Source organism: Centroberyx gerrardi, chromosome 5 (genome assembly GCF_048128805.1).
Source record: "Centroberyx gerrardi isolate f3 chromosome 5, fCenGer3.hap1.cur.20231027, whole genome shotgun sequence".
Classification (NCBI taxonomy): Eukaryota; Metazoa; Chordata; class Actinopteri; order Beryciformes; family Berycidae; genus Centroberyx; species Centroberyx gerrardi.
The window spans coordinates 3,174,632-3,200,765 of NC_136001.1; the positions used below are offsets into that span (position 1 = coordinate 3,174,632).

At 40.8% G+C, this 26,134-nt stretch overlaps 1 protein-coding gene across 1 annotated transcript in view; it reads right to left on the reverse strand.

The window, feature by feature from the left end:
• csf1a (colony stimulating factor 1a (macrophage)) overlaps nt 1-25,082 on the reverse strand; it is a 45,048-nt gene extending 19,966 nt beyond the window's left edge. Inside the window, exons 1-5 of the mRNA XM_078283488.1 lie at nt 25,008-25,082; nt 20,914-21,027; nt 19,872-19,934; nt 15,086-15,256; nt 1,680-1,872 (exon numbers count right to left, since the gene is read on the reverse strand). Coding sequence (XP_078139614.1) covers nt 1,680-1,872; nt 15,086-15,256; nt 19,872-19,934; nt 20,914-21,027; nt 25,008-25,040 — 574 coding nt within the window. The 5' untranslated portion in view covers nt 25,041-25,082. The remainder of the gene's footprint in view (nt 1-1,679; nt 1,873-15,085; nt 15,257-19,871; nt 19,935-20,913; nt 21,028-25,007) is intronic.
• Between the last annotated feature and the right edge of the window lie 1,052 nt (nt 25,083-26,134).

Here is a 26,134-nt window from a genome sequence, read left to right on the forward strand (position 1 = left end):
ATACCGTATGTATACATACGGGACCTCCATTACAGAAGCTACCTAGTGGAAATTATGAAGTTAATCAGTTTTTTTTCATAAACTGTTAAACTAACTAACTCAAACTCCTCACACATTTTACATTCAAATTATACCCAAATTGGTACACATAATCTTTAGAACCTAAACATTAAAAGTTATAAGGTTTTTAAAAACATCAAAAATTATGCTTGCAGTGCAGGACATGTCTGACCGTAAATGCTACTGTACTATTTCACTTAATAATTACCCTTCAGCTTCATGAAAATAAACAGACATACTGTAGAAAGTCTGGATATGGAGAAGTCGACGCTGAGCATGCGCGGATAGTACACGTAACTCAGAAAGTGGAGAGGTACAATTTTTTTTATAAAAGGTGGGTGTTACAAACATTTAATATAAGAACAACATTGAGGTTTTGGTCCTTTTGATTACCTTCACAAGAAGAGCCAAACTTTGTTTAAAAAGACTGCACCTGAGGCATTGATCTAAAACAGACATGTTTCTGCATCCATGGATGATGCTGCATTACCTGTACATACATCCCCAACAGGTGATTTACACAAGTTGGATATTGACTTACTTGCTGAGCCTTTTACTAATTATATAAAAAAAACCCTGAGGATTTACAACTAAAACCATCTGACTGACTAAACAAGCCATTTGGGACTTAGACTGCTCACCTGGCAGTTTGCCAGCCCATCTGTATCTACCTGTAGGCCTATTTGCGCAATTAAAATGGATATCCTTCACTCAATAAATGAAAAGCTGCAGTTACAAAGAGATGACAATGATTTGAAAGCTATGGCTGACTTCACAGCAACTTTACTACTGCTGACGCGGGCAGAGGCTGATGTATTAAAAGGAAAACTTAAACAGCTCAGTCTTCAGTGAATGCTGCTACAGCTGCCAATTATCAGCTCAAAAAAATGTTAGAGTTCACAAGATCAATGACAGACAATCTGGTAATCATAGGAGTACCAGAAAAGCAGAATTAAAATGTGGAGGATATTGTGAAAACCTTTTTTGTCAGAGAGCTCTCACTGGATAAAGAAATGGTCCAAAATAGCACCTTTCACCAAGCAACGGGAATCGATGGAGAACATATACAAGTAATATGCTGCTAAGTGATTAAGCACATATTGTTGAATCAAGAATGACATTGAAATCTGAGTTTAATTTACCTTTATGTATTCATTACCTCTCTGGTAGCCAATGGTAATTATAATGCTAATATATTATTTAGAATATGTAATATACAGTGCATATATAATATATGATATATTATAATGTATTATATATGCTCATATTAAGAAGTAATATGGGAATATACCAGTAATTATATGTTAGTTCTCTGCTAGTCAGTTTTTTCTCTTTTTCTTCTCAAAAAGTAGTATATAAAGATGCAATAGGCCTATAAAAGTATTAGTAGAATATATACAGTATATACACAAGTAGTATACTGTGTATATATACACATATATAAACTAGAAATATAAATGGGACTCTTTAAATATAAACTGGACTCATATCTATAGTCTACAGTATGCACATGGTTCTCTATATACTTCTTATACATACATACCTTGTTTTCTTTATGCCTTGAGCAAAATGCCCGCTAAGTCTATATGAAAATGATTGGTGGTTGCCCCTGTTTTTACCTGTGGCGACAGTGTCAAAGACACTGGTGGATTCTGGGTCCTCCTCTGCAGCATACTCTGCTTGACAGTTCCAATCCACAGGGCCAGTGCTCTCTGTCATAAGGGTCCTATACATCTGGATCACACCTTTGGCCTTTTTCAAAGCCTCCTTAGGAGAGCCACGAAGCACCCTCATGAACCTTACTGGGTGGTCCTGCCAAAAACAGGAGAGGAGAGAACAAAGAAATTATTCATTTATTATTTCCATTATTATATAATGTCACACAGTGAAGGGGGGGGAGATCCGGAAGTGGGGTGGGGGGGTGGGGGGGGAAAGGGTACGATTGAATATATATATTCTTGATGTTATTATTTTATACTGCCCATATAAACAGATAAACAGAAAAAAAACTAGGAAGAAGCACCTGCTGCACCCACGTGGGAAAGTGGATTTGAATAGTTTATTGTCCCCTGTTGTAAAGGTTGAGTATCATTTTACCCATTCACCAAGGTTTGAAAGACCAGAAAAGACCAGAAATTAATAAACACATTTAAAAACATACATTTTTGGAGAAGTGGCTTAATGTCCTTAGCTCTATTTCAGGCTTGGGCAGATGTGGATTTGTAGTTTTATTCAGAATCCCTTATCTGGCCAAATGAACCTGCAATACGTCAAGCGTAAACAATCCCTCATTCCTCTTACTAGTGAAAAAAAAAATCTTATAGCAGTGATTTGATGTTGCTGAAACAATGGCTCATAGAGGAGTAGGCAGAACATGACAAATACCACCTTACTTGTATGAATGTATACAACATACCACAGTAAAAGACTCCAGTCTCATTGTGTTCCAGTCCACCTCCATTGCACTAGAACAGAGCACACAATGTGCAAGGGATTCACAAATGATTAAGGTGGCTGATATGACCAAGGGATGATGAGTAGACGTCAAAAAATGATTGGCAGTTATACGTTAACTTAATAAGCCCATTTTCTCGCTGACGGCATCGTCAACCCATCAGAGTGTGTCAACTGCCGGCCACTGCCCTCCATGACAAGGTCAGTAGGGGCATGGCTTGGTTGAGAAAGTGGATGCTGAGTAACAGGCCACTCGCCTTATATAGGGCGAGGTCCCATAGGGTTGAGTACGCTCATCCTGGAGTACGTATATGCAAATTTCAGTGTGCTAAGGCACAGATGACATGGTGAAGCCTGTGTGAAACAGAACAGTATAACCGTATACATATAAAAAATGTAGGGTAGTCTACTATCATTACGTTTTCAATGGTAATCTTTGAACAAATCTTTAATCTAAACTAATATCAGTAGACAGTACACTATGACACACACAAGGAATAATATGAAAGGACTACATGAGGTAAGATACTTCCAATTGCAGTATTTATGACAGGAATGTTTGCGCAAACACTGTCGAATGATACTAAACTAGGAGTGAGGTGAACTAAACGTGCTGCTATAGAGCGCTGATGCGCATACTGAGCTGACCAAATCAACAAAATGAACAATAGACCCTGAACCTAAGTGGAACTGAATGAATCACTTAGTCAGTGATTCTGAACCGAACATAATGATTAGAATCAGCAAAGTGATTCATAATTAACACCTCTAATATCAACGCACAAATTAGCACACAACATCATCCGGCAACCCCCTGAGCAGCCAACAGCCACCCTTTTCTTCATATACAAAAAAATTTGGTGATCTTCATTAAATCTCAAAAGATGACTGGTTCATTATCAAACTTAATTCAGAAAACAAAAACTAAATTCAGATTACACATTCAGAAATTCAAATTACAACATAAATTGCCTTTAGAGGGCAATGTGCTATCTGAGTGGACACCATTGTCATTGTCACTGATTTCTAACAGAAAGCTGGGGGGAAAAAATCAAGTGGAAGAGAAGCAAATGAAAGAATGAAGTAAGGTGTCTAGTACCTTTTTAAATGCAAACCACAAAATGAATAAGACATGCCATCCATCCATCCATCCATCCATTTTCTATCCGGGTCAGGGTCACGGTGACAACACAGCAACCCAGACATCCTTTTCCCCAGCAACTTCCTCGTGCTAGGAACACCTCCACAGGGAGGCACCTGGGGTGCATCCTTACCAGTTGCCCGAACCACCTCAACTGGCTCCTCTCAGTGGCTTGATACCAAGGTCCAAGACACCTGACCTCCTCCACTTGGGGTGGCTGCTCCCTCCTCACCTGGATGAGCCAGGCCACCTTTTTCTTGGAGAGAACCAAGGCCTCAGACTTGGAGGTGCTGATCCTCATCCCGACTGTGTCACACTGAGCTGCAAACAGCTCCAGAGCACATTGGAGATTATGGTCGGATGAAGCCAGAAGGACAACATCATCCGCAAACAGCAGAGATGCCAGCCTAATGTCACCAAACTGTACACGCTCCAGACCTCGGCTGCACCTTGATATCCTGTTCATGAATCCAATGTCCAATGCCCCCATGCCTGACTTAATGTGACCACAACTCTCGTTCTGAGTGTACAGAGTGTACACCCCATACTCTTGCAGCACCTCCCACAGGATACCCTGGGGAACATGGTCATAAGCCTTTTCCAAATCCACAAGATTAGAAAAATCCCAGAACCCCTTGATTATCTGCAAGAAGGTAAAGAGTTGGTCCATTGTTCTGCGACGAGGACGGAATCTGCATTGCTGCTCCTGAATCTGAGGATTGAAAATCAGTCAGAATCTCCTTTCTAGCACCTTCCCAAGGAGGCTGAGCAGTGTGATTCCACGATAGTTGGAACACACCCTCCAATCCCCTTTTTTGAAAATGGGGACCACCACCCTTATCTGCCAATCCAAGGGCACTGTACCCAAAATCCATGCAACATTGAAGAAATGTGTCAACCACGACAGCCTAACAAAAAGGTAATCTTTGCACAACCGTATGCGCCAGGTGCATCGGAGGAGAAGGACAAAGTAGAAGTCTGTAGACTCCCGCACACTGTCTTCACTTTTCACGTTCACAACGTTTTGGTCAAGTGACCTTCGTCAGGTATCGTCAGATACCTGACGAAGGTCACTTGACCAAAACGTTGGTCAAGTGAAAAGTGAAGACAGTGTGCGGGAGTCTACAGACTTCTACTTTGTCCTTCTTTAATAAATTCTTGTAAGTGAAGACAGTGTGCGGGAGTCTACAGATCTCTACTTTAACCACAACAGCCCAACAATATCCAGAGCAGTCAGCATTTCAGGATGACTCTCATCCACCCTTGCAGGTAATGAGCCCAGGCCTTGCTCCAGGAGTGGGACCCAGTGTCCCTATTCCGGGCAAGGTTCCTTTGGTTCTTGCTGCACCAGTCATGGGGGTCTTATTGGATCGCTATTTGTCTGGCACCTCACCTGAGACCAGTTTTCTTTAGGTGTCCCTCCCAGGGGCCCAGGCTCCAGACAACATTGCTCCCAGGGTCACTGAGGTGCACAGACCCCAGGGTTGCCCAGGAGGGGCATGCTGTTTCTCTTTAAAAATGTACAGCAGTTTAGTATTCCTCTTACTTATTTAATCAGTATTTACAATTGAAAAGCTTTATTCATAGTGTTACACTCAATTTCTCCACCCTCCCACCAGACCTACTCTCAATACTACTACTCAATACTACTATGATGGCACCGCGGATGGCTGCCTCGGTGTGTTGGTGCGCATTGTTTTGTCTTGTTTTGTTCGTAAATTCAGTGTTTTGCTACAGTACCAGGAGCTCTTTCACCAGAAAAGAGCTCATGAACATCAGGGATTCAACCTCTGAGGATTTATTTCCCACTTTCATCACCCCATCTGTGGAATTACTGGACATTCTGGTCAAAGGTGCACTCACCTTTGTGAACACAGTGAAACGCCGGAGGAGAGGAAAACGCGCCGGTGCGCTTGTGCGTCTCCGCCGATGCGGACTTCGCACACCGTTACCGGGAATATTTCTCTCTAACGTGCGTTCATTGGGAAACAAATTGGACGAACTTCAGCTACTGTTGGGGAAGAACAGAGACTTTTCTTCATCTTCCGTTCTGTGCTTCACGGAGACGTGGCTGTGTGGATCGATACCGGACTCTGCGCTGCAGCTGGCAGGATTCCAACTCTTCAGAGCGGATCGCCACAAGGAACTTTCCGGCAAGACGAAAGGTGGAGGTATCTGTTTTTATACAAACAGCGGATGGTGTAAGGATGTGTCAGTGATTCTACAGCACTGTTCTCCTGATCTGGAATCATTTTTCATCAACTGTAAACCCTTCTACTCCCCTCGTGAGTTCGTTTCATTCATCTTGGTCGGTGTTTACATTCCACCGCAGGCCAACGTGCAGGAGGCACAGCGCACGCTCGCCGACCAGATACTGTGTGTGGAGCGGACAAACCCGGATTCCTTAGTTATTGTCATCGGTGACTTTAACAAAGGAAATCTCACCCATGATCTCCCCAAATACAGACAGTTTATAAAATGCCCGACCAGAGAGGAGAACATTCTGGATCACTGTTACACCACAGTAAGCAGTGCCTGTCACGCCGTCCCCCGCGCTGCATTGGGACACTCTGACCACGTCATGATCCACCTGATTCCTGCATACAGGCAGAAATTAAAGCTCTGCAAACCTGTGGTGAGGACATCAAAAAAGTGGACCAGTGAAGCTGTGGAGGATCTTCAGGCGTGCTTGGACTGCACTGACTGGGAGGTTTTCAGGACTGCTACCAACAGTCTGGACGAGTACACAGAGGCTGTGACGTCATACATCAGCTTCTGTGAGGACAGCTGTGTATCATCACGTACCACGGTGAGGTACAACAACGACAAACCCTGGTTCACAGCCAAACTCAGACAGCTAAGGTCGGAGAAGGAAGAAGCGTTTAGGAGTGGGGACAGAGACAGGTTCAAAGAGTCAAAGTACAGGTTTAGCAAGGCGGTGAGAGAAGCTAAACGACTGTACTCTGAGAAACTCCAACACCAGTTCTCAGCCAACGACTCTGCTTCTGTCTGGAAAGGGCTCAGACAGATCACCAACTACAAACCTAGAGCCCCCCACTCTGCTAACAACTTGCGCCTGGCCAACGACCTGAATGAGTTTTACTGCCGCTTTGAAAGACAATGGGACAGTCCTGACACCTCTCCACAGCTGCCCACCTCAGAGCCCCCCTCCCCCCCTACCACAGTGACGACTCTCTCCATCCTGGAGAGGGACGTTAACAGGCTTTTCAAGAGACAGAACCCCCGCAAAGCAGCCGGGCCAGACTCTGTCTCTCCATCCACCCTGAAGCACTGTGCTGATCAGCTGTCACAGACATTTTCAACACCTCACTGGAGACATGCCACGTACCAGCCTGCTTCAAGACCTCCACCATCATCCCCGTCCCCAAAAAGCCAAGGACCACAGGACTTAATGACTACAGACCCGTCGCCCTGACATCTGTGGTGATGAAGTCATTTGAGCCCCTTGTGCTGTCACACCTCAAAAACATCACTGACCCACTCCTGGACCCCCTGCAGTTCGCCTACAGAGCCAACAGGTCTGTAGACGATGCAGTAAACATGGCCCTCCACTTCATCCTCCAGCACCTGGACTCCTCAGGAACCTACGCCAGGATCCTGTTTGTGGACTTCAGCTCTGCCTTTAACACGATAATCCCGGCTCTGCTACAGGACAAGCTCTCCCAGCTGAGTGTGCCTGACTCCACCTGCAGGTGGATCACAGACTTCCTGTCGGACAGGAAGCAGCACGTGAAGCTGGGAAAACACATCTCTGACTCCCGGACCATCAGCACCGGTTCCCCTCAAGGCTGCGTTCTTTCCCCTCTACTCTTCTCCCTGTACACCAACAGCTGCACCTCCAGTCACCAGTCTGTCAAGCTCTTGAAGTTCGCGGACGACACCACCCTCATTGGGCTCATCTCTGGTGGGGATGAGTCAGCCTACAGGCGGGAGATCGACTGCCTGGTGTCCTGGTGCAGACTGAACAACTTAGAGCTCAACGCTGTAAAGACAGTGGAGATGGTTTTGGACTTCAGGAAGAACCCGGCCCCACTCACCCCCATCACCCTGAGAGACTCCCCAGTCGACACTGTGGAGTCCGTCCGCTTCCTGGGCACCATCATCAACCAGGACCTCAAGTGGGAGCTGAACATCAGCTCCCTCACCAAGAAAGCACAACAGAGGATGTACTTCCTGCGGCAGCTGAGGAAGTTCAACCTGCCAAAGACGATGATGGCGCACTTCTACACCTCCATCGTTGAGTCCATCCTCACCACCTCCATCACCATCTGGTATCCATCACCATTCGCTCCGCTGAGAAGGTGATTGGCTGCAATCTGCCATCTCTCCAGGACCTGTACGCCTCCAGGACCCTGAGGCGAGCAGGAAAGATTGTGGACGACCCCTTCCACCCTGGACACAAACTCTTTGAAAAACTCCCCTCTGGCAGGAGGGTGCGGTCCATCAGGACCAAAACCTCACGCCACAAGAACAGTTTCTTCCCGTCTGCAGCTGGCCTCATCAACAAGGCCCGGGACCCCCACTGACACGGACTCTTGCCCCCTCCCCCCATAGGCACTACACGCTACAGAAACGTACAGTCTCCACATCTGACTCAATGCGTTCATTTATACATTCTGTACAGTAAACATTCCTCTGGCCAATATTTTGCACATCCCTGCACTAACTGTACAGCTTTCCCATTCCATTTCACTTCAATGGCAGACATATTGCACGTTTCTTTTTATTATATTTTTTTTCACATTCTGTATTGTAAATATCTCTTTTTTTTTTTTTATATATATATATTTATATTCTTGACTTTGACTTACAGTACTTGTTGTGCTTTTTTACTTCTACTTCCTATTTTTCTCCATGTTTATTGTATGCGCCTACATACCAAGGCAAATTCCTTGTATTGTGAACTTTACTTGGCAATAAACCTGATTCTGATTCTGATTCTGAATAACATCAACATGAACCCAAAAAACAAAGGAGTAATCGCATAGATATATGACATCCCATCATCCATCTATTGCCCCACCCTTTCCATAATTAAATGCCAATGGGAAGGTGACCTGGACACTAAACTGACAGTGAAGCATATTCCTTGATATTCTTGATAGGGTTCACTCCTTCTCAATCTGTGGCAGTAAACGACTCCTTCAGTTCATGTTTCTGCACTGTGTTCCTCTGTTCAAAGAGAAACTGGCAAAAACATAACTAAATATTAATCCCTTATGTAGCAGATGGAACATTCTGGACAAACTTTAAGGTCCATTCATATTGGACTAATACTTATGAAACCTCCTCAAAGGTTTTTGGAGTGCCTTTAAGCCCCTCGAGTTTTTAGTACAGTTACAGAGGATATTAAACTTTTCGGACATTAATTTCATGCAGTTGCTTTCATTTCTTTGATTGCCAGATAGTTTATTTTAAATTGGAAGCATTAAGCCCCACTAGCACAGTGGGGCTTCAGACCTAATGCATTTACTATAAGTGGTTCAATAGATAAAATCTATACTTGGCCACCATTTCTCTCCTTTACTGAGAAGTTAAAGTCACAATGAAACCACATTTTGAGAGCATCTTGCTTTCTTAATCAAAACCAAAAACCAAATAAAAAACTTCAAAACCAATGGGATATCAGTTAGGGAGAAAAAGGCAGTTTTATTTTGATGGGAAGGGCAGAAAGGTGGGATTGTTAAAAAATCTGTGATGGTTTTATTAGTTGGAATTGTTATGTATGCCTCTTGGTACACAATGAAGTCACCACTAAAGAAATGCTGTAAAGTAAAAGTAATGAGATTTTGACATAAAAATACAATACATTCTTGTTTTTTGGCGTAAATTGTCAAAAGGTATATGGTATGATAGTTAGAATGAGCTAAAAAGACTATTTTTTTTTATTTCAGTGTGACTTTAAAGCTGCACTTGGCAACTTTGCATGTTGGCAGACCCAAATGGCAGCAAGATATAACTGTTAGGATTAGGGTTTTATTACCTAGAAACGCCCGTCAGTAAACTAAAAATAAAGTGTTAAAAATGTAGATCAGCGTTTTGATGCAAAGGTTCCAGAAGGGAGGAATGGGTAATTCAAAAGGGCCCGTTGTCTGGTTACCATTTACAATGCCAGAGTAGCTAGCAGATGCAGTCAAATCACCAGTCTCATTCTTGGAAATCAACTGAAACAGTGGCAAATCATTTGAATTGTAGTGTTTAGTTTGTTTTTAAGCATAATTTACAAAAGGTAAGTTATTTAACCTCACACTAAGTGTTTAGACCCTAATGTCCAACAGAGGTTCAACAGAGGGCAATGCGCTACTCAAATCAGTGTCATTCCCATCAGTGACCCTCAAATAACATGAGTTCAGGAAAAGGAAATCAAATGGAAAAGTGGTAAGTTGTTTTGTTACGGCTATTCTAAGAGGTGGGGAGGACAACACTTAAGGGCAGCAATACAGGAGACAAACACAAAAGGAAAAACACAACACAATTTATATGGGAGGACTAGAAGGAATGCCAACAAAACAGCATATGATTGAAAGAGTTATAGGATGAGAAGGAAACCACATTATTGATAAACAGAGGCTAAAATGACTGAGGTGACCAGGCACCTATAGATAAGTATTACTTGCTAGCATTGTTGGGGGTAACAGTAAGGGTTACAGTAATCAGATTACTTTTTTGTGCTAACTTAACGCATTAGTTTTATTCAATTTATGTAATCAGGTATTAGTTACTTTCTCAAAGTTACATTTCGCTACTTTTATTTTTCTTTCAAATGGTTAAATGTTTAGTTAGTGCAAAATGAAAGTATTGCGCTACATGACGTTATTAAAAGCAGACTGTGCAGCAGGCTGCAGCACGGTGGAGGCTTGTAGGTTATGACTCGCTTTCAGAATGAACACAAAAATAAACTGCAGAACTTGGAAACATTCACATTGCTTTGAACTGATCAAAGAAAAGGGTAAGAACATTATTTTTAACTGTAAGTTTAGCTTTCACTATTATACCTAAGATTTGAATTGAAAGCCCTTGTGAGTACTGTCTGCCATTTATTTTGAGACCAGACAGGATCAGTTAACGCTTCCTCTGCGATCTGACTATTTACTGTGGAACCAGGTAAATGAAAGCTAGCTTGATGTTTTCTTTAGACAACAGTAGATTGTTACTTAAGGCTGTGTCCCAAACGTGATGATTAGTGATGATTTCTGTACAATAATAGTGATGACATCAGCAGAAGACATATTTTAAAGGCATGATTTTAAGTGGGTAACATAAAAGTACTTTTAATAAAGACTAACTTAGGAACATAACTAGTTACTGTTTAGGGCAAGTAATGAAGTAAAGTTAGTTTCAAAAGTAACTTTCCTCAACACTGTTTGCTAGTGCCTTGTAGTCTGCTGCGGTCTGATGATGCTGGACTTGTGGACGGTGAGTGAGTAGTCTTCTGGAGTCAGGTTGGACGGACTGTCAAGTGAGTGGAGAACTCTTGAAACAAGCGAACTTAATAACTATTCTCGGGGAACAATCTTATATGGTATACTGCGGTACCACCTCCGGACGGGACGTCCAGCCAATCAGATTGTGGGCAGTGGTGGAGCCAGAACAGTGACTTTAGTATTGGGCATTGAAAAAAAGAAGTTGGCATTGTATTTGGAATTGAAAAAAATGGCATTGAATTGGAATTGGCTTTTTTACACTGCCTGAAGTAGTAGTAGTAGTTTGGCTGAAACGTGTTGTGTCTAAGTTAGTACCTGAATGTTTTGTGGTTTTTGTTCTTGACTTTTGGAAGATGTGCCACCTCTAATAGAAGTAATTGTGTCCACATGTCAAAAAATGATTAAAGTGAGTTTTTACATGCAAGGAAGCCTTGCCCCTGTATCTTATTGAATTGGCATTGAAAACAAAAACTTAACTGAAAAAAAAAATCTTGGCACTGAAAATTTTTTTATTGAAAAACAAAAAAAATGGCATCAAAAAATCAAAACGTTTCCCCATACTGAGTGATGTTCCCACCTACTTATTAGCCTGTCCAATACCATCTTGGACCGGGTGGTCACATATTTGAAATTTTATGTTTCATTATTATTTTAAGCAAATTTGTACACTTGGCCATGGTACATTTCTGGTGGCAGATTTAAAAGTTCGGATCAAAACAAGCACGATGATACCAAATGCGGGACCTGTAGACCCACGATTGGTGGGGTAATCATGTTTGTCCATTAACTGACTAAATCATTACTTTAAGAGCTTACCAATAGGACAAGTTGCTACTATTGCATCCACAGAGTACGACAACATAAAATAACCATGTTTCTATGGTGGAGTTGCAAGTTGCAAGAATATTGCATTGCAGTCTGTTTAAATCATGGTCCTTTGTTGTTATGGTGGGAACCCCAGGGGGGTCCTGGTCATATGTGTGTGTGTGTGTGTGTGTGTGCGTGCATGCGTGTGTGTGTGTGTGTGTGTGTGTGTGTGTGTGTGTCTGTGTCCAAGCCACATGTTTGCTGTCGTCTTATTTCGCGTAATGACAGTGTTTGGGTGTCACTGAGGCAAGTTTGTTGCAAAGCACAGCTTGTCCTGTGGTGCATTCCTTCAATCCATTGCTGGTTAGCCGACTGTCTATATTAATGCTGAATATGCGGAGCGTTCCACATCGGTTCTGCTGTCCAGTGTCCGAATTCCCATGAAACATAACTTGTTTAGTATTGAGCTTCTTTGGCGCCTGGCTCCCAGAGTCCAGATCAAGATAGGCTTGCCTATCGTTGCATGGGATCAGTAGATAAAAGCAGGGTGAACTGGTGGACGATACTATATTGTCCCAGTGTCTCCTCTCACCTGGATGTGAGAGTCTGGTGCGTCTATTAGGAGGAATGATGTGTATTGAGCGCGGCGGGAGGTCTTTTGTGTTGGACATGTGAGTGTGTGTCATTCAGTCTGCTCTCGGAACGGGGGGTTGACCCCTACACACCCCTGACACAGAATGTCATATACAATCGAAAGACAGTCATGTAAATGATATTGACATATCCAAAGGCCTTTCATGAAAAGTCTTTACCCAATTGGAATGAATGAGTAATTCAGTTTTAAGGACTTCCTTTAGATGTTTTAACATGCTTTGAAAGGATAGAACAAAGGAGAAGATTTATGGATGTCAAACATGTCTTTTGTCTTTTGCATTGTTACACTGTGACAATGAATAACAAAGCTCAACCACGTAAGGCTCATAGATTACAATAGCTCATACTGTACCAAGCACAGACACCATACAAGGCTAGTGGACACTGTAGGATCCCAATGGTTAAAGCTGTGGTGTTTTATTTTTTGTGGTCAAGTAGGTTTTCTTGGAAGTTGTTCCTTGTATGCATTGAGGGTCTAAGGCTGGTGGTGTCAGGTAGGGTAGGCTATGTAGAACAGGTAGGCTGTTATGTCTTGATAAAATCTGCTTTTCTGTGTCTTGTGCTTTTCCTGATGTTTGTCTTATATCATTCTGTTCTGTGGTTGAACGTCGATCAGAAAGATCTAGTTAGGCTCATTCTCTATAAAGTCCTTTGGGACATGCTTGTGATAAAGGGCTATATAAGTACATTAAGTTGAACTTCAACTTGGTGTCAGGTCACGGCACTGTTGTTGAATGTTGTGATCTATTGCAGAAAGCTTTCATTCAGGCTCAGACATCAGGCTCAGTGAATAACTTAAAACATTCAAGTGCGATGCTAAAATACAAAATAATCTGGAAGTAAAACCCATGACAGATTTATTTTAAAAAATGCATAGTTATAAAAATAATTATGGTGGTGTTGTTAGTGGTTAGTGGTGATGATGAAGATGATGATAAAGAAACAAGGGCAACTTGATCTATGTTGTGGTCGTTCTTTCTTTCTTTCTTTCTTTCTTTCTTTCTTTCTTTCTTTAATTATTCTTCCACCCAAAATTTTGGACTTGCATAACTCCAACATACTTCAAGATATTAACTCCATTCAGACATTCAATTGTGCAGCTACTTGCATAGATGTGTGGAATCAATTATGCCAGCAATATTCCAGATGGTGCTGTAATTGGTCAAACTTTAAAATTTAAAAAGCTCAGAAGTCAATGCAACCATTGGTCCTAGAGACATGAAACTTTGCACACTGTGTGTGTGTATTTTTAGGTGTATATGCATGTATGTCAGTTTGTATTCATGGAGGTATGTAAACAGGTGATCGTGTGTAAATTTGGGATTACATGTATGTTTGTATTTATGTATACAACAAGTCATGTGATTTCAGCTAGCCCACAGTTTCATGTGAAACTGTATCTTCTAGTTATTTATCCTTTTCTATTTCTATTCCCATCCATTCGTTTCAGTTCCTTTTCAAGGGGCTTGTGCTTTTTCTTGAATTTTAATGTGATATAATGTTTTCTTTGCATGTTTGGTTTGTTTCTGTGACATGGAAAACCATTTAAGGCAGGGGTTGTACTTTAATGTGCTATCCCTTATAATTGAACCCAGATAATTGTTTTTCCAGTCATCCATCTATACCTCTATCTGTTCATCTGTTACTCAAGATTTTGGAAGTCCCATTATGTATGGGTGGTTGAATGAATGTACTGTATGGATGTGGGTTTTTGTTTGGATTGTTACATCTAACAGTTAAATAGTCCTTATGCACATATCATTTTTTTTTGTGCTGAGCCAAACTGTGTACACCACAGGCATCGACTCTCGTTGCTCCCAACAATTATATTAATTGACAATGTTGCAATCCCCATCAGGATGTTTGTCAGGTAAAGGATCATCTATGTGGCTTAATGGATGGAGAGACCATCCAGCAACCAAAAGGTTGCAGGTTCAATCCCTGCAACAGCCAGTGTGTCTTGTCAAAGTGCTCTTGATCAAGACACTGAAACCTGAAGTTACCCTATGGAGGCCTACGAAGGACAAACGGAATGCTAAACGCTAATAGCTAAGCTAAACGTACCTGCTCATAAGTCTCGCCGGTTACCGGTCTCGCTTTACCAGAACTTTCTCCCGCTGAAGGTTACATGTCCCACAATGACAAGTGAAGAGGTAGGTAGCAAGTTTAGTAGTTTAACAAGTTTACTCCCTCGCTTCATCAATTCCGCCATTATGAGATTCTTTTTTCAGGAATAGGAGGGGGTGAGCGACGCTTTTAAACAGCTAGGGAGGTGAAAAGCTAGTTTTAAAAAAATGAAGAGCTACTGAATGGGCCGGGAGGAGCTTCGTTCAGGAGCAGAATTTGACAACAAGCTTTAGAAAAGATGTGAAAACAGCAACACAGCTAACTGCTGTGTGGATATTGGTTTATATCATTATGTCTCAGTGGAATCTCTATTAAATTAGTTTCAGGATTGGTTATACAGTCTGATATCGCTTATTGCAGGTTTAAATAAATAATTTTTATTGAACTGTAAGCTTACCTCAATCTCTTCATTGATCTCAGGTATGCATCTTTGAGAGTAGAGATTGTAGATAACCTTCTTCAGGGTGTTGACATATCTTCTATTGTCCGACTTCCTGGCATACTGGAAATGTGTGTTCAGAAGCTCCAGGATTTGTGGAAAGGCTGTTTTGATGTAACAGACTTTACTCTATAACACAAAAAGTTGAAGATCAGCTTTAGAAGTACCTCTGCACCTTAGCATATAAGTATTATGCAGTCTTTTTTAACAAAATACAAATAGGTATGTTAAAATGCAGATCAGTTTCTTTGAGTGGATGTTGGCATTTGTATTCATTTCTGTGTTTGCTTGCGCCTGTATGGATTAAAGGAGTGAAGCCACGGAGAAACAAAGAAGGAAAGAGGAAGATGTCTGGTGTGTAGGAGGTGAGGTAACAATGTTATTACTAATAAAAAATGCACAAAAAAAAATCTATGTAAATTAAAAATGAAGGGGTAAACTCAAAGATGATTTCATTAAAAGAGCATTGGTTTGATAAACCAAGCCAAGTTACCCGATTTTCAGACCAGGATCATTACAGTTACATCTTAAAAAATAAGCCCTGTTTTATCATTCATCACCACTGCCATTCATCATTTATCACTCACACTACCAAATGGTGATTTATCTTCAAAGGCAAACTGCGTTTTTGAGTCAAACAAAAATCACACCCTCACACTAAAGTGTTCTGCTTTTGACTTTTGTGTGTGTGGTTTTATCAGAATTCACCTCTGGCCACCATCAACTGGCATGCATTACATAGGTGGAAGTTGCAAAACTGATCTCATATCAGCCTGTTTGGAGTGACTTTGGGGAATGTTTGAACTGTATTTACCCAAAACACATTCTTAGTGAGTATTACACACATGAAAGGTGTGTAGAATAGTCTGTTTTTTCCTTGTACACTACCAAACTGAAACGATGAATTACTGAGACCATCAATGTGCTCTTATGACCGCATCCTTTATATTAGTGGTTCTCAACGTGGGGTCCGGGGACCACCAGGAGTCCTTGAGAGGGTTCCAGGGGGTCCCCCGCAAACTGATGAATTGTTAAACTTCACCATTATTTCATTTACAAGAAGTTAACACAATCACAATTAGAGAATGTAGAAGAATGACTGTTTTGATCATAGTTTCACTGTTATCATTCTACCTACAATACAGATAGTCATGGAATTCTGGACAAAATCATATCTAAATTTTTAACGAACGTTTTCCTTATTTAACCATGACCAAACCATTTCTCTAACCTTAACCAAGTTGTTTTAGCTGCCTAACCATAACCTTAACCCAAACCTTAACCAAGTTGGACCGTTCAAGGTGATGCGTGGTATTTGGACCCATCTGCTCTCCACAGAAGTTAATGGGAAGGATTGGCGTATCACCTGCACGCAAAATTGGACTTTGGCATATGCACTGCACGCAATTTGAAAGTGTAAAGTCGTGTTATTTGTACGCAGATTGAAGAGACCGGGTTGGAATTAGGGTCCTTGATATGAAAAAGGTTGAGAATCATTGCTTTACATCATTGCCTAAAATATCTTAACTCTAAATGACAGCTTTATATGATTCTCCTGGACTTAGTTATATACAGTCAACTCCAGAATTATGAACACATACAATGAGTCACATTTTGGGCTCAAACATGGGGGAGCCGTATACTATACTATATTTTAGCACAATATTTTTTTATTTTCATTTTTTTCAGCAAAATAGGTTTTCAAAATTATTGCCACCCCTACGATTAATATTTGGTGAAGCCTCCCCTGAAGAGGAGAACAGCACTGAGCCTCTTCCTGTAATGTCTGACAAGGTTGGATAACACTTTTGGAGGGATTTTGGACCACTCCTCTATGCAGGAAATTTCAAGATCCCTGATATTCTTAGGTTTGAGCTTCTGGACTGCCCTCTTCATTTCAGACCACAGGCTTTCAATAGGGTTCAAGTCCGGAGACTGAGATGGCCATTGCAAAACATTGATTTTGTGTTCCCGCAACCATTTCAGCGTTGATTTTGATGGATGTTTGGGGTCATTGTGTTGTTAAAAGGTCCATCTACGGCCAAGTCTCAGCCTCCTGGCAGAGGCAACCAGGATTTGGGCCAGGAATATCCTGGTACTTAGTGGAATTCATTATGTCATCGATTTTAACAATAGCCCCTGGACCACTAGCAGCAAAACAGCCCCAAAGCATCAATCACCATCATATTTTACTGTGGGGATCAGCTGCTTTTATTTGTATGCAGTTGTCTTTTGTCAATGGTGTGCATGGCCAAAAAGTTAAATTTTGGCCTCTTCAATTTATGGGTTGTGCAACCCTTCCAAAGAGCTTGTTGACATGGAGGTGTTATCCAACAGTTAATTTTGAAACTTGATATTCCCAATATTCCACTATACTTTGCAGTTCTGACACTGTGGGTTCTTCTTTGCCTCCCTCACCATCTTCCTCACTGTGCGTGGAACAATATCCACATGTTTCCTCTTCCTGGCAAATTTGCAACTGTTCCAGACTTCTGAAACTTTCCTGGAAAGTTTCCTGGAAAGAAACATTACATTATGTACTAATTATAGGGAAAATAGAGAAACAGTTCAATGGTATTTGGTAGTTTGTAAGTACCTGGTAATTTCTTTTGGAGTTTCAAAGACAGAACCATGAAATGATGCAGTAGTTATGGAATTCAACAAATAACTATATTATAAAATTATATCAATAATGACTTGGTTTACCCAATTGACCTCTGCCTATTATTTTTCCAGTAAATAGTTTATAGTTTTGCAGTTCTTTCCAGGAGACTGGTTACATTTTCCATATAACTACTACATCATTTCATGGTTCTTTCCAGGAAACTTCCCAAGAAATTAACAGTTCCTTTCTAGTTAATTGTTAGGAAATTGTGGACCCAGAAAATAAAGCATTACCTGTTAAACTTAAATGACTGCTACGACTTTCCGGTAGTTTGGCCCATTGGTCACCTTACCCAATATCTGACAAGAGGACTGGCATCAAAATAATCACTCTGGTACATAGCTCTGTCCAGTGGGCATGCTAACATTTTAGCATAAATTACATATAGTTTTAGTATACATGTATATCCAAAGTATGAATATAGAACTTTTAGTCATCAAAAGTTTTTATTTATTTTTACTTTATTAAGATAAAGAGAGATTCGATTTTTTGGACATTTTCACCTTTTATTGGATTGTACAAGGTAGAGAGAGACAGGAAAGACTGGGAGAGAGAGCGTGATGACTTGGTGACAAGGTCCCAAGCCAGATTCAAGCCCAGGACATCACGTTTACATGGTACAAGCCTTAGACCACTGTCAATCACCTGTCAATCACTGTCATGTAGTTTAAGTTGAACTAAAGGAATATGTTATGGATGATTTTAATCGGTCAGTCCTGGGTCTAGGTCAGAGGAGGCAAGGTAGAGCCAGGAAACACAGTCTCAGGAAAAGACAAGACAGGTTATATGGTTGTTCTTCACATTTTCAAAAGAGGAAGAAAGGTAGGATATGTGATAGGTTTGGTTAAAGGAGTGATTGATCATATCAAAGACAGCAAAAATCAGGCAGCTGTGTGGTAGCGATCTGACTACCATAGTGGCCAGATGGACACTGGAGTGTTGGCTTTGATTGACACTTGACTTAGATTGACCGATAGCGTCATTGTTAGACGCCTACAAGCTACAGTTAAAAACTTTCCAAACGCAAATTGGCTTTTCAGATGTTTCATTTAAAGATGTTGAGCTCAATATTTTATTGGATCAAACAAAATGTCACTATTTTTCTCCAGTCTGCCAGCTGGTTAGTCAGTTAGTTACTGCAGCCTGGTCTTGTCAGGTTCATCCTCCCATTCAGCTCTATTTATGTGGGCTGCTGAGCATGCAGAAACTAAATGCAAAAACGAATTCCCTTCACATGAGATATGGAATGAACATAGTGCAAATACTATTTACACTTACAGATTCAATTCAGTTCAATTCAATGAAGCATTGTGACACGGTTATCGGTTAAATTACCTAATTCCACTAACTCAAATACCACAAGGTAATAACGTTACCTACCGTTAAAGTTTGTAGGGCAGCAGAAGACGTGTTATCAAGTTACAGTTACGTGCAAGTTTCACTTTAGTTTTCACATCGGGACGGAAGCAACAGATAACAGAGAATTGCAGATTTTGGGGCTATATCATGTCCAAGAAGCTACACAATCCAAGGTACTACCAAAGTTCAACATCACTTTAAGGCTGCCATCTATATTATAATGTGAAAAAAAAAGCTTTGTATGACCTTGCACACTACTTTGTCATTTGCTTGTCATCATCTCTTGCTTGACATTTTATTCCTATGGTATTGTATAGTCTGTCTTTCATTAAATTCCTTTGAATTGATGTTATCATGTTATATCCGGCTTAATGTTGTTGTATCTTGTTACATGATGTTTAATGCAATGTGTGTCTTATGTAGAATTCAAGAATCATTCCCCAGGCCATCCACAAAGCAACCAGGCATCCTTTAGTCGGAATTTGTTTCCTTAAAGACATAACATGAGATTTGACTGCAGGATGGAAAATGGACTGAGCCTCTGAACTGAGTGCATTGCCACGCATGAGTGTTCCAGCATGTCTGCACATACTGAACCTCAATGGCAACAATGGCTGCTTTAATTTATGTTTGCTGGATGATTTTCTTGTTGTGATCCGCATAGAGCAACTCATGTGAAAGATGCACTACAGAGACATCAAGACATCTACATCTACTCACCAAACTCTGGCGCTCTGTGAACGAATAGATTATTGAACAGCCATTGTCCAACTGGTTGTCAATCTGTGAAGTAAACATGAGGAAGTTGAGAGGATCAGTTCAAAGCCACAGTCAAAGGCCAGTTTGCTAAAGAGGCTAAAGAGTGGGTCGCACCAACAAGGTTTAAACTCACTCACAATTTTGTTGCAACAAACTTTAAACCTAGTTTAAGATTTAGCAATTTTAAATTAAACCCTTTAAATCTAGTTTTTACTTTAAACCTAAATTAACTATGATCATGTTGCTCCAAAACCTTAAACTCCAATATAAACTTTGATAATATTAACTTTAAATTAACAGTTGAAGTGGTTTAATTTTCATAATAGCAGCATTTTTGAGGTGGATAGAGGAAAATGAGAGAGGTCCTTGCAAAAAGGTAAGGGACAGACTCAGCCCAAGCACAAGACTCAGCAGTTGAGTATAAAGGTAATTCTTTCATTTTCATATTCTTCCAACAAGCTTTGAGTTGGTGTCGTCTGTTTTCTTGACCTCGGTCTTAGAATAAATGAAACCGTGATGATGCGACCCAGCGTTAATGTTTTCATTTATCATTTCAAAAAAGCCTCTTAAAAAGCCAAATCTATGTCACTGAATGTCTTATAAAAACAAATTTAAAGCAATACAGAGCAAGACAGAAGACTGACAGAAGCCCAGTGACTTGGATCAGTGATTGAAACTTATCCAACAAAACTAAAAGAATAGCTATAATTGAACTCCTTTATCTTTGGACCTTAACGCAAATTTGAGAATGGTCAAATGATGTGTCATGAAAAAGATTTTTAAAGTCGATCATGTCTACCAGCTCTCAGGCCTGATTACAATGGCAAAATGTATGTTTTGTCCATGCTTTTGACTAGCTGTGGCTTTGTTTTCTAATGAGCTATTGTCTGATGCACACTGGTAAGCTGACTCCATGCGATGCTTTGGGCTACAGTGGCATCATGATTCTCTGACCTTCCTATGTGGGGTCCCCAAAGGGCATGTTGTATGGGTGAGCTCTCACCAGGCGATTGAGGCTCAGGAGTTGATCCTTTGTTACCGAGTGTCGACATGGACCAGGGACACCACCCCACGCCAGGCGCAAGCAAAGGAGGAGCAGGAAGCACAGATGCCGGGCCTGGAGTTGAATAAGACAAAAGGAAAAAGGGTTATCATGCATACCATACATATTCAAGCCCATCCCCTAAATGAGCATTTAAAATGGGCAACATGTAAGGAGAGAGGGAGGGAACAGTGTGGGAAGGGGAAAGTGAGGGGGTGGGTTGAGCATCCAGAGCTGGAATGAGATTTAACCAATGTTCAGACCACTAGTGTTTCCACTGGAATGACTATGAAACCGTAGATGACTTCTACACCAGCTATGTATATTACCACAGACCGAAAGTTAACTTCCTCACAAGATACAAGTTGATTTTCTGAGTCCAAAAAAAGAAAAGAAGGGAAAGAGACAGGGATATAATTCCCTCTGTTTTGCTTTTTGTAAGCGTTTCCAATGTATTAAAGCCAACTGAATTTAAAAAACAAAAAATAGATGATCCAACCACTGTGGGATGAAACTCAATCCACGGAAACAGAATTTTTATGGAGCCCTAATTTAACCACTGCTTACCACAGAGGCTTGCTTGTATGATCAACAATGGCAATTGAGAGAAAAGGCAGAGGCATAGACAGTTTAAACATTTAGTATTTAACATTGCATTCCTTGTCAACCATGTGGGTGGTCGCTGATGTTAGTGATATTCCTTCAAAGATAACATACGTGGCAACATAAGTGAAGTGTAAGGGTGAGGTTCAGCTGAGGTAAATGGAAGGTTGCTGCAGCTCCACTATCTCATAGCCAGGTTACATCACTGATGCAAATTACTCTTTCAGGGATTACAGTTACATTCCAGATTACTTCATGACTAATAGAAGAAGCTGAAATAATTAAAAAGTGGCCCTTGATCTGGTCCCTTTCCTACTGTACAAATAGACCTATGGCTGAGTAGGTGTGAATACGACTTAAATTACTACATTAGAGGAGCAATGCCTTGAATTCACATCTGATGGCTTCTCTGACTTTATTACAACCATAACAATTGTGCCTTTGCCATGTATATTGAGGATTTCTCTCAGGAGGGTTGTGTGAAATATTTCTTGAAAGTTAGCTTAAATAAACAATATATGCATTAAGTAAATAAATACCAAACTCTTCATGGTGCATAGTACTCACCTTTTCAATGGGCCAACAACAAAAGAGATGTCCTAAGCAATAAGGAACCACAGTTCATCTAAATAGTAAATAGTAATTGGTGTTGGATTACGTTCAGATTTTAGTAACTAGTCCTTGCTAGCTGACTAATTATGTCCCCATACATGTCCTCAACACTGGATGATACCTCATACACTGGAGAAATTACTTTCACTGGCTTGATTAGTAAGCTTATGAACTTATGAAGAGATCTTTCAAGTGAATGCACTCATTGCATGCATGCTCTCTATGGTGAAAGACTAAATGAAAACATCTGGGCGAAAATATCTTATTGAAACATAGACTTGTGCAAGGAAAGCCAAATCGAACGGTTCTATGAGAGTGTAATGTCCCTCAGAAACCCTACTTCACTGTGGAGGCCTCTCTTAACCTTCCTGTTCTCACAGACGTACAGTTGGTATTCTTTACTGGTTTGTAAGCTCCTGCCTGGTCTAATTTATAATTAACTTCTCAGTGCCTGTTACAGTTGTGGCCTCACTTGGATGCTTCAGCTATCCAAGTGACCACAGTAACCATGCAACAGTACAGGCTTCACTTGCACAGCAATTAAAACAACCAACATATAAATAGTACAATTTAAGAGGACTACCTGGGTATTTGCCGTATGCTGTCTGTAATGTAGCACTGCTGCTAAGATAGAAGGTGTTAAGATGTTAAAGGTGCATTAAGTAAGATTTTTTACTGTGCCATATCTCAAAATGACCATAATAACTGCAGGAGTTTGATAGGGTTATTGATCAATGACTGTAGAAAACTCTCAGCCATGAAAGGATTATACATACCGGTATTCAACAATGATTGAATGATTACTTGGCCAGATGGTGAGATTTCTGCCTTTAAAACTCACAGGCCTTTCTTGTCCGTACTCATCCATCCATTTCAAGCCCACCCCAAGTCACACCACATTTCAGCTACAAAGGCTAAAAAGCCTTGTTCTCAAGCCAAAATAGCAAATGACGAAGCAATATTATTATTCCAGTATTTTCCATGGTGATATACTGTATTACCTCTTCACTTCCTCTCTATTGTGACAATGTGACTTTATTATTTATGTCAATTGCAGGCCACCCTAAGCTGTACCAGAGACCTGTGTTGTCACACATCAGCAGCATCCTTTCTCCTAAAGCAGGTGAAAGAGCAATAGAATCATTGTGCTTTTTCATGAGAATCATCCTACTTTTTAACTTTAATTTGAGTCAAGGATTTGTTTAGCTGACTCATAATAGAGATTAATTAGGCCAATTGTTGCCTAGATATTCCTAACGCAGAATGAGGCAAGAGACAGAGCAGGACAAACAAGGTGAGGAGAGAAAAGTCTAATCAAAAATCATCTTTTTAATGTATAAAATATTTGAGCCAAAAGGTGATTTACTGGCAGTGGGATGATTCAACTTTCACACAGACAGCAGCAACTGATCGTATTTTTTGTTCATGAATCATCCTGCCATCTAAGCCTCCTAAGCAAAGCAGATTACTGTGTGTAATTTGTGCTCCTTGCATCTTGTTCTCTGGCCAGCCCCCTAGTAAAAACGTAACAAAGTAGTCACCAGATCTGTAGTAAACATTACTGAGAGAACTTCCCAAATGGCAGCACTTATCCCCGCCATCCCTGACATACCATAAAACCAAGAGTGGTAATATGGAAACTAATTTCGGGGGCATAACTCACAACGTTATGCCCCGCCACACAGAGCCAAAAGCCAAACATGATATTGGAAGCCTTGTATTGCTCTTCAGTTAATTAACAGCCACTGGTTGGAAGAAGTATGAAAAGTTAATCTTTGTGAAAAACACAAGGTTCCCAGCCCATATGGACTTACATGACATTACCAATAAGTTACATGGTTGTACATCATAAAAAAAACGAAAAGATTCAGCAAACTCAGATATCACACAAACTGAATATCCTGCCTTTTTTCCCATGCTTTAGAAATGAAGCAAGCAATATGGAAACTGCCCTTTCTAAAACATAGTTCAAGTTTTTCCATAATTATCTATAACCAAAACAAATTCTTAAAAAAGTCATTTTGCTATACAACACACATTTCTTAGATCAACATGTGCCGGACAATAGAACATAACATGAATCTCATTCTCAGTTTCTCCCAAATCACAAAGTAGACATGTTCTTCAAGAAATCCTGTCTGCTGTGAGCTTGCAGCTTCTGTGTGACTCAATTCTTCTGAACATCATCTTAGTCCATTTCTCATACCCACCTTCCCGTCATACATAGAGACCGTGTGATTCATAGGTTTTCATAGAACTCAAGCATGCTGCGCAAAGACAAGGCACAAGGGAGCTGTGAGTCAAACTGAACAGAAATGTGTGAAAAAGAGGCAACTGATTAAGGAAGTCAAAGAACGTACTTCTCTACTGTGAACAGCATTTTCAGTCTGTGATAGAGGATGCTTTAGAAATTCCTGACTCCCCGGTTCTGGCTTTAGAGAGGGGGAGATGGCAACCAACTATTCACATTCCTTCTCACAAAAATCTGTTGGGACTTTTCAGAAACAACATCTGTAATCCATGTTCATCCCTTCACATGCAATAATCACTCTCTTCTGTTTGTATGCCTGTTTGTCGAGACGTGCGTCTCACATGCTGCCTCAGTTATCACTGCATAGACTGTTACAGAAGGAATTGCTGAAATTCACGCTATCACAAGTGAGTCAGTGCCATGAGGTGAGTGAGAGCTGACGAACTGATGAACTGTTGAAAGTATGATTCAAACTTAGCACTTAGTATTTTTACAAGAGCCAGGTAATTCAGAATAAGTGAAGGCACATTTACAGCGATTCTTAACAAACCAGCAGCATCGTGAGGGATGTGTGTGATGTGATTCTTACCTTGGCTGTAAGTTCTAGTTTGTGTGTGTTCATCTGGCTGACCTGGGCAAGTAGAAAAGAGTAAAGTCCACTATTAGAGTCATTGGCGCAGAGGTGTTGTCTTTGGCAAAGATAAGCCTGTATCACAATCCAGATGCTTGGCAGCGCCGGAGACTGGAGAGAACACGAGGAGAGCACAATGTGTCCGACTGAGACGGGTGAAGTGGCTGATGCTCAGCTGTGCTGCTTAGCCATCTCCATCGAGAGAGAGCGAGAGAGAGAGAGAGAGTGGGAGGGTGTGTGTGTGTGTGTGTGTGAATGTATTACCGCCTCTCCTCACTTGTCCTTCCTCTCGACCACCTCCTCCTTCTGAGTCCCACCCCAACTTGCCAAAAAACACTTTGAAGCGACTAAAAAGCACGCCGCAGGAAGCCTGGACTCTGGCTGGTGGTCATTTCTGCCTGAGCTGTGAGACCACCAGACATTTTTGATTTTGAGAATGGAAGGAGAGTACTTTTGAAAATAATTACAATTTATAATTATTAAAAAAAAAACCAATAGACTGATCCATAACTTTTTGGATATAATTAAATATGTAACAAATCCCTATTATTATTATTATTATTATCATTATTATTATTATTAGCATAGCATTAGATTGCTTTCTTCATCGCTTCTTCTTTTTCCACCTTAAAACAATCTGGAGCTCTGTGAATGAGCAATCAAATTTGGTGGATAGGTTTCAAATCTCCCCCACCACTCAGCCAAAAATAAAAACGAAAAACATATATACGGTATATATACGCCCAGTTGGCCAGGTGGTGGCACTCTAACAAGCAACTTTACGTTTTAGCCAATAACTCCTGAACCATATGGCATAGAATCAATTTTATATTTTTCCTTTTCCTTGGCTCAAATCCATTGCACATACTAGTTTTCATTTATGCCGTGTCTTTCACACAGCATTTTGAAAATCCAAACCATTTGGCTGTGGTACACAAACTTGATGACGAAGAACCACAAACAGGAAGTGAGGCAAAATTCCTACACGCTTGATGCTACAGAGCAACCAAACTTCGCATGTTTGGGATGGGCACTAAAGTGCACCAGACTACATTTGATCATGCTACACAGCGCCACCATCAGGC